Source organism: Diadema antillarum, unplaced genomic scaffold, assembly GCF_040938485.1.
Source record: "Diadema antillarum isolate AM-2024a unplaced genomic scaffold, OU_Dant_1.0 seq00001279_RagTag, whole genome shotgun sequence".
In the NCBI taxonomy this organism is placed as follows: Eukaryota; Metazoa; Echinodermata; class Echinoidea; order Diadematoida; family Diadematidae; genus Diadema; species Diadema antillarum.
Genome location: NW_027272059.1, coordinates 166,985 through 177,149, shown reverse-complemented (window position 1 = coordinate 177,149; position 10,165 = coordinate 166,985). Strand labels below are relative to the sequence as shown.

At 36.7% G+C, this 10,165-nt stretch overlaps 1 protein-coding gene across 1 annotated transcript in view; it reads right to left on the bottom strand.

Moving 5' to 3' along the window:
• Positions 1-1,785: 1,785 nt before the first annotated feature.
• LOC139745611 (menin-like) overlaps positions 1,786-10,165 on the bottom strand; it is a 29,856-nt gene continuing 21,476 nt past the window's right edge. Inside the window, exons 4-6 of the mRNA XM_071656011.1 lie at positions 9,684-9,724; positions 8,781-9,005; positions 1,786-8,448 (exon numbers count right to left, since the gene is read on the bottom strand). Coding sequence (XP_071512112.1) covers positions 7,416-8,448; positions 8,781-9,005; positions 9,684-9,724 — 1,299 coding nt within the window. The 3' untranslated portion in view covers positions 1,786-7,415. The remainder of the gene's footprint in view (positions 8,449-8,780; positions 9,006-9,683; positions 9,725-10,165) is intronic.

Sequence of the window (10,165 nt, the reverse complement as noted above, 5' to 3'; positions counted from 1 at the left end):
GTTTCAGGGAAAATGTAGCTCTACTATCCAAAATAATCACATTACATGGTTCATCCAAACATCAGCAATCTCAGCCATTTCAAAATACTTCAACATACTTGAAAACTCTTTGTGTACAGCCCCAAAAAGCTCGGTGATAAATGTGGTAAAAACAAATCACAAGCAGTTCCATGAATCGAAGACACCTCATAGACGTTTATGGCAATATCACATAATCACAGAATTTTAAAATAGACATACCAAATGTATGCCATCTTTCACAGAATGGGGGATAAAGGAAGGGAGTTAATGGTAACAATGTACACAATGTTACATTTTTCCCTTCCCCATGACCATAAATATAAATACGAACAACAAAAGCCACAAATGTGTGATATGGATAGACTGCACTGGCATTTATGAAAATACAATATATGGAAATATACCAAGTCCATCTAAAATAACACAGCTGCAAGAGATATTCATTACAATATATCATTAAACTTGTTGTTGAAGGTTTGCTAATATGTTCAGCTGCTTTCAACTACAAGTCGGAGAATTCCAAAAATTGAAAAAAACAAAATAAACAAAAAAACTAATAATTTAGTGTATTACATGACATGACAAAAGCCCCTTTTGTTATTGTATTCCATAAAAAAGCAATAACTTCAATGCTTGCTCTTTTATGATTAATACAAGCTAGACTTATTACTACTATATTATTGGTTAATTCATTAATGTGTCTGACCACTAGAAATCCAGTGCATCTTTTACAACAAAAGCTTCTTTTTTTTTCTGTGAGAAGAGTGCAGGCTGTGAAGACTTTCGTTCATTATTTCGAAACAAGACTCAAGGAGTCAAAGAATCTTTAGGGTTGTTGCGGTCATTCTGTGTGAAGGAAGTAAGCTTATATTGTACCACATCATATCAACAATGATTAATTTTTTTTTCATATTTTTCTCAGTTTTATAAAGACATGTCAAAAGTGTTTCACAATGATAATGATCACATATCATACAGGTACAAGATCTGATATACTGTACTTCCTACATCTAAGATTTATTTGGTTGAATATGGCAGGTTGAAGCAGTTTTTTGTCCATACACTCTTTCATTAACAATTCTAGACTTCATGGTCCTACTCAAGCTTACCTTATTTGCCTGACTGAATGTATTTTAAGCACACACACACACACACACACACACACACACACACTGCGCACCACATCCATAATTGGAATACAAAGGAATAACCAAAGTCATGTTTAGATTATAGCAGGCAATACACATGGTTAAACTATGGTGCAAAGATGCACATTTCTGGGCTCAATCACGACAGTCAACCTGTTTGCAGGGAGAATGCATAAAATATTGTAAAATGAATCCCTTTCACTCTACTAGCTATTCTATACAATGTATATTCTCCCTCTGAATTTTCCAAATTTCACTGTGACAGTAATAAATTGGTAACTAAGACAATGTAATACTTCAATGTTACCATCACAACTGCTTTAGGCATTAGTCTTTCCTACACCAAAGGACAGAAATTGTATCCACATTTGTTGCAAGCAAAAGAAAAGATGATGCTTCACCCCCCCCCCCCCCCCCCCCCCGCCCTAAGCAGATGTGGCACAAACTGATGATGATAATGATAATAATAATAATAATAATAACAATAATAACAATAACAATAACAATAACAATAACAATAATAATAATAATAATAACAATAATGATCACAATAATAATTCTTAATTATCATTATACTTTGATATAAACAACAATGAATATACTATTACTCCCAAAATAAAGTACACTAACAAAAAGAAGACAAATAATGTAAAATTAATAGAGGAATGTTAAACCCTAACCAATCCACAGAAAATTTACTATGACGATGCTTTCTGCTGACTTTCTAGCTGGTACCATGTACTGACTGGAAAATCCAAGAGTCACATGTTTTCTGTGCACCTTTCAAAGAAGAATGTCCAATATGTTTCTGACAATGAAATAAACGAAACTGTTTCATCATGCACTAAAATACATACATTGAATTTCACATGCATTACATTAATGATCTACAAATGCCAATGTATTTTGAAGTCTTACTACTACAATCTGTACACCCACTTTCTGTGAAATTTACAGAAAAAAAAAAAGATGGAGGAATATACCCCAATCCACTCTCAGCCTGGAGAGGGGAGAAACCATCCCAACTACCAGGACTAGTTATATTGTTGCAGTAAATTTTTCAAAGTACTGCACGAATAATACACTTGTTTTCAGTACATCACAAAATATATCTTAGAATTCTTAAAGCTCTGGAATAGAGTAACATACCTACAGAGTTGTCATTTTAACAATTGTTTGAATGTCCAATGAATACACTGTTAGCAACCAATGGTAATTTAAATAAATGTTTAGTGTGAACTAAGAAAAGTACACTGCAAAAAGGTGACCACAAGAACTCTAAGACAGTTCAGCACTGTTCTTACATTCAAATACTATGACAAATCTTTCAGACAATACAAATATGAAATTCAACTCAAAATGTTACAAATATTAGATTCCAGAATCTATTGGTCATGACATTTAAGGATGACTTCATTTTCCTCAAAAAAATAAAGTATATAACATTCTTCATTTAAAAAATAAACTCTACCTCCATTTTGTTTCCTCATTGCATTCACTTCGACCACTAGGTGGCTCACTTTATCTCAAGGACACATACACGGTACTTCTTTGATAAATGTGAAAGAAATCTTACACTCAGTACTTTGCTCAAAATATAAAACAAACATGATTAGGCAGAACGGTGGATCATCTGTTCTTATGCTTGCTAAAATTTACATATTTACATATATTGAGTGTGTATGAGCTGACAAAACTACTTAACTCAACATTTCACATAACTTTTTGTACAAAGACAGCATGTCACCCTCTTCTGAGACAATACAGAAGAGCAGGTTACATTCAACAAGTTCATCAGAATACCAAACTTCAAGCCAGTGAGACTGGGGAATGTGTTGATTGAAACTCTCTCAGGAACACACTGGAACTCTTATCTGCTTTCCATACCCCAAACTTAATGAATCCATCATACACAATGGTAATCGATTTCATTTGTGGAAGTCTGTTAACAGGGTGCATCAATTTTGGTTGGATCTTAATGAATTGATGTCACCAGACCTTGTACCACAAAGAAGAATTACATACCACAAGTAATATCTAGGTCTTCAGATCATATTATGTGACATTAAATGGATCGTATAGTTTTGGTTGAGATGGGGTTTCAGGTTTCCAACTTTTTATGTGAGATGAGAAACCTCTTATGAAATATGAAAGATGTTCTAAGAGGAATCAAAAGTTCATTTGAAGAAAAGAAAAAAAATCGGTTTTGAAGTAACCCAGATATCCAAAACAAAGGGATCCTAATAAAGGGCGGGACCCACCTTCTATTAGGATCGCTTGGATATCTCAGCCATTTCAAAACCAATTTTCATTAAAAAAAACTTTGAATTTCTTTTAGAATTGTATGCTTTGTAACATTTGATAAGTGGTTTTTAGGTACTTTGCAAAAAGTTAAAATCTCAATCCTCAGCTCCAGCTCAACCAAACTATACCATCTCTTTAAGAGGACTCTTGTATTCAACATACTTTCACATTTTCACTTGTGTCATGTGCATGTGTGTGCTTTCTTTTCTGTGATGTATACTCCCATCATATGGGAAGAGGTTTTGCACAACAGATTAATGACTCCAAATCCATGAAACCATGTGCCACCTTGACAGCACAACCATCCAATATCCTGCAACTGTAAAGTAAGCTCTCCTGGGAAATGACCTGCTGTTTTACATTGTCTCAAACATTATGCACGGAATTAATACATTTTTTTTTTCTTTGCTTATTTACACAAATATTTCAAAATGGCAAAAGTTGCTGGAAAGAGTCAACAGAAGTCAATGAGCATAATTAAGGCAATTATTGTTCAGTACATGAACCACATTCATATACAAGGAAGTGCAACTCTACATAAATTCACACATGCTACACACACAAACAAAGAATGTCCACCGCTGGATTCAATTCTACAGTTGATTGCACAGATGTCAGTGACATTAGTAATGAAACATCTGTTGGCATTTAGGGAATTGTTACTACCGCTATGCATTCTTTCAAATTGCATGAAATGTTTGGCAACATACTTCTAATGGACACAGCAGCACATGTACTCCAGTAATACCTACTGTAAGCATATCTGGCATGTGAATATACTGAAGATATGTACAAACAGGTTTGAATTGAACAGTTAGTAAAATGTTGCTTATAATATATTTTGCTTGGTGAAATCAAGGAGGTTTGAGAAATGGAGTTCCAACTGGCTGTAAACATTCAAACAGCTGTCAGTTTTCTTTTGACGTACAAAGGAATTCCACAGGTGCATTTGTGACTTTGATGATCGGGGTTCGATGCCGCCGTCTTCCCGAGCAAAGAGATGATTCATTTGAAACGCTAACATAATGTCGGCTATATTTTGTTTGTTTTTGTATTAAGAGAAATTGAATTTCAGCTAATGATAAGTCATATGAAAAAGAAAGTAACTCCTGTCCAGGATTATGTCAAAAAGTATAAATCTGAGCAGAGCCATACGTTGAGAAAATATTTGAACCGCACCCTTACTGGAAAGTCGATTTTATCATCTTTCCGATCCTTTCCAACAAATGAAACTGATATGGTATAATCTTCAAGTGTAGTTCTTTAAGTTATATGTTAGATTAGTGTACAAACATGTAAAGTCGGTTAATTTCAATTCTTATTTCATCAATTTTTGTGGAATTTTTATTCGCACATCCCTGTGTCTGTACCTTTATGTACTGCTCATGTTTCATAAGAAGGGACAGCGAAAAGTAATTACCATCATAAAGACATATCTTCCACTGAGAGTGACGAGTCCATGATGCAATGCCACATGAATCAATTGTCTTCCTATCTGTGAGGCAGCTCCGGTTCAGCACATACTTCAAACATTTCTTAGTGGCGGCATCAAACATGGGATCAAAGGGAATAACACTGTTGTTACTCCATCTCTTGAACCTCCTTGGTAAAATCTCACTGATGTATCAACTATAACATGGGGAAAATTGAAATACGAAAATATGACAAATCAACAAACAAAGACAATCCAAATAGAAGCCATCACCATGATGACCAGAAACTGTTTTGGCAAGTTTGTCATTCATGCATGAACTAAGATCAGAATGTCAAGAGAAATCTTTGGTACCACTGATATGGAAAGTTTTGACAACCTGTTAGCATGCATTGACCACCTCAATGGCAATGACTGAATCAAATGTCTATATGGGCTGATACAACATTTAAATACCAGCCAAAAATACATCAAACACTGAACTTCATTCAACAACCAAATTCAGTTCTTTTGGTCACTAACTGCGAGTAAAAATCCACCAACTGTCTTTTTTCCAAGGGAGAATACATCAATCTAAAAAGGATTAAATAGTCAGCATATAACAGGAATTGGAACTTCTCTAGGTAGAGATCAAACATGAATGATTTAAAATCAGACAAAGATAGCATTGCATTTTCTGTTACACTGATATATAAATACAGTATCAATTATAGAGATGAAGACAGTTGCAGAAAAAAAAAGATTTTTGCAAGCTACTGCAATCTATGGCACGCCTCTGAAGTAAAACAAATTCATACGAACAAGAAACAATGTGTCGAATTAAAAGCCCACTCTAAGATTTCAAACAAAGAGTGAACAAGGGCAAGAAAACATGAATCATATTTGGCAAAAGTTGCTGTATCTTATACTACATTATGACCCAAGATACTGAGTTTATCATACATTTCTAGCATAATCTCTCATCAACAATTTGAAGGGAAACTCCAAAATTGTTAATCTATCAATTCCTGTCATACCATCAAAAAGAGTAGCATTACCATACACTGCAGACAGGCCCTATGAACAACAACACTAAATTTAGATGAAACACATTTTTACATTTCCCATATAAGGATGACAGAATTCCATGAATTTCAATCACAATGTAATACTAATGGAAAGTCAGGCTATTTTATCATCTGATAAGTCTTTTGTTGTTGTTGTTGTTGTTGTCCTCTGGAAAAATGAATATGCTCAGAAAATAAAAATCTTAGAAATGACCTTTTTTTTTTCTACACATTCCTTGTAAGGGTTGAACAGGAAAGTGGAAAAACTTGAACAGACAAAAGCAGGCAGACTTTTGACCTATTCTATTAAGTCACCTATATGCATTTTGATAAGACCTCATCAAAAGCAAAACAAGACAGAAAGAAAAAAAAATCTCACCCCAAAAAATGTTTTTTTAATCAACTGCTATGGAATCTAGTCTCATCAAGACTAAAGACAATGTATTCTACAAGCCTATACTCACCAAACACATTACACAAACACACACACTCTTACACTCTCTCTCTCACACACAAACACACACGCTCCAACAGGCACGTAACACATGGGGCATATTTCCCTTGGACATCAAAGTTTTGATTGCACTCTGCGTCTGTGTACTGTTACAAAGTCATTTCCACTACATGTCCTTGAGTGAATGCACACATGATACACAAATATTGCAGAGACAAGTGTTACATAGAAGGAAAGTCCTTTCTTTTCTAAAGAGCACTTCTTAGAATACATGTATGTACAAAAGGAGTGCACTGCTATGGAAGGGGACATTATATTTTTTTTCTACATCAATTGACTTCAGTTCTATGTATCACCATGCTCACTGTCTACTATTACATGGCTAAGAACATGAAGAGGAAAAAAACAAACAAAAGACAAACAAGCAGGTAAAGGAACCAAAGAAACTTCTCAGCTGGGACACGAAATATTTAGTTGCAATGAATAAGTAGTATTACCATATCATATTTTGTTTTGGAAATGTAAGTTTCTCTTGTGGAGATGGTGGCATTCACCTGTTATGTTTCATAAAGTCTGAAATCTGTGTCTCACTTGAAAATACAAATTTCATCATTCTTTACTTCCTGTTGCACCAGCCTTGGTTTTCTGCACAGCTCCATACAGCTACTGTAGGGATGACCTCCCACAACTACCATGAAAGACATAAAACCTCTTGCATCTCACAATCTTGTCAGGTGGCACATATCCAGTCAAAGCTCTTAGAATTTGATTCCAAGCATGACAGGAAAGAACCCAAAATCGAATAAAAATCCATAGCACTGAACAAATGACAGCATCCAATTGGCACAAAGGGGACACTTGACTTGTGCCTGAAGATGAAATACCATCATTGGAACATCTTTCATGGATGCCACAGAATGTCATGCTTGCTCTCTGTGGTACTGATATTATCAGAGAATCACCTCATGACAATTCCTTTGACACGGACCTTATGGCCTTGGGCAATGTGGCTATTCCCGGCGTGGCCTCCTTCTTAAGCTGCCATAGTCTTCATAGTCACTGGTGGATCGGATCCTCTTGCCCACCTGAACTTGGGACTGGGCAGTCAGCTGCAGGTGGATGGCTGCAGTGTTCAGCTTACCTGTGGATGTCAGGATGTCCCGGAGACCTTTCATCTTAGCACTGCGGAAGGGGATCTTGATGATTGGCTTTGGTGGCAGAATGTCTTCCGGCTGACTCTCTGTATCATCCTCTTCATCCTCATCTTCTCCTTCAGCTTCCTTGTTATCGGGATGATCCACTGCATTGCTGTTAGAGCCATCTTCCTCCTGTGACAGCTGGGATTTCAGGCGTCGGTGGAATGCCATCTCGGCAGGACTTTCTGCCTTCATCAGGGACTCCAGAGTCATCCCAGGGAAAGCGCTGCCATTGGAACGGGTGCTAAGAAAGTCACTGAACTCAGACTTTGTGTCCCACAGTCCCATTCCGGAATTGAACGCATCTGATGAAAACAGCTCAGGATGGATGTTTTCTTCATTCTTCTCCCCTTCATCTCCTTTGCCTTTCTTCACTCCACCATCTGCCTCATCCTGGACTGGCACCACGTTTTTGTTGATGTCTTCCTCTTTGGCCACTACCTTCTCCTCTCCCGTCTTCTCAACATCTTTATCACCCTCCTTGGCGTCATCCTTCTCTTCTTCCTTTTCATCATCTTCATCCTTCTTCTCTTCTTCCTCCTTGCCGTCAGCATCAATCAATCTGACATCAAGACAATTTCTTATGCTGCTGTCAAACTTGGTGACTGATGCCACAAAGTGCTTGGCCCAAGTGATGTGCAGGACAGGAGTGGAACTGCCCTCCTCCCACTTGCAGATGTTATCATAGAGTTGCAAGAAGAACCCGTATGCCTCGGGGTCTTCCACTATGTGCCTGGCATCTTTGGTCCTGTACACTGTTGCTTCCTTCAGGATGAATGGGATCAACTCATTGGCTACTTCCAGGAACTCTTTGTAGACTTCCTCATCTTCACGATTGTAATTGTACCTTGATGAAAAAAAAAAAAGGAAAGAAGCAAGAACCATACTAAATGGCTTGAAAATGTAATTTCAGACACACTACCAAAGTGACATCTTTACAATAGAAAATTGATAAAGTATTCCATACATTGTCTCAAGTATCTGTTTGAAATTACAATACACTAGATTTATTCTTCAACTGTTTGATGATTGTATTGTTGATATAATGGTAAAACAAAAGGGGACAAACATGTACAGGTACTAATTCAACAATCACGCAGCAATATTGTTGCTATCCACCTTACCTTACATGATCCCTTAATTTCTGTTTTCCCCACAACTCTCTTGCTTTATACTCACTGGCTGACCACTCTAGCCCCTTCAGCCCAGTACTGCATGGCCCGCTTGTACTGCTTTTGCCGGTACAGGTGTCCACCAAGGTAGGTGTATGGGTAGACATGATGGTCTGAATAACATTCCCTCCCAGCCTTGATGGCCTCTTCAAATAGGTCAAGGGTTCCTGGTCGACCAGGCGATGGGTCAATGCTTTCCAAGTCCCCTAGATTGCTCAGAGCCATGGGATATCTGTAAGAACAGCAAGAGGAAAAATGAAAACATGTATGATTCCTATCACTATAAAAACACACTATCTTTCTATCTTTCTGACAATGTTGTAATTGAATTGGATATTCCTATCAGAGATAATGGTTGGGGAAAAAAACTCAAAACAAATTGTTATGTAAAGCTCTGGGATCTGTGACCTTGAGGGATGATGCCAAAATCTAATTAGCACATTTATACCTCATGCTGCACACCTGGGCCATATAACATGAACTGAGCCAAATTGTGTTTTTTTAAATGTTTACAAGAGCTGGGATGTACTGATGGAGACACAGACAACAGCAACCACAGTGTTTCCTGAATTCTTTAGGGGCATGGATATAGCACAACATTGAACATGAATACTGAATTATGAGCTTGAACCTTTCATCCAAGAATACCCAAGCTACATGTCCTGTTTCAATCAATCTACAGTTTCTTCAACCAAAATTTGCTTGAGGATAGATGGCCAAACTGTATTCAGCTTATCAAGGCACATGCTACCACACACACAAACTGACTACAATACTTTAACAGTGATAATGATTGTGCAAATACAAGATGATGGCTCTTACTGAAAATGTCCTCTTCTACAAAATCATGCAGATGTCACTACAATATTGTAAGTAGCATTCTAATCTTGAAAAGTTGTGAAACACTTACCTTTTCAAATGATCCATATCATAAAGCAGCCACAAGAGCTCCTAGAAAAGAGAGAATATAAAATTTTGATTAAAGTTGAAACATACTGGTAGGCATGATTGATCGGCATCTTAAACCCACTAGTTTGTTAGATGTGATGTTATGAATGGTTTATGACCTAATGTGGCTGGAGCTGTCGAAGTTGGATGCGATTGAAATCTGGATTAAAGTAAAGAGGTTTTAGCTGGTCAGATTCATTAAAACAACAAATCTATGTGATTGCAAAGTAAAAGCAACAACAACAACAGCAAACCCCTACTAGAAATGTCACTATGGAGACTGATATGCAAAAAAAAATAAATAATAATAACAACAAACTGACACATTTTTGTCACAAATATGTTGAATGTTTATCTACTTTCCTTGAACTAGGTTTAACTCGGATAGATGGCTATACTGTTTAAGAGAGCAAGTATTCATGGATTTGAGGATTTTCACTTGAC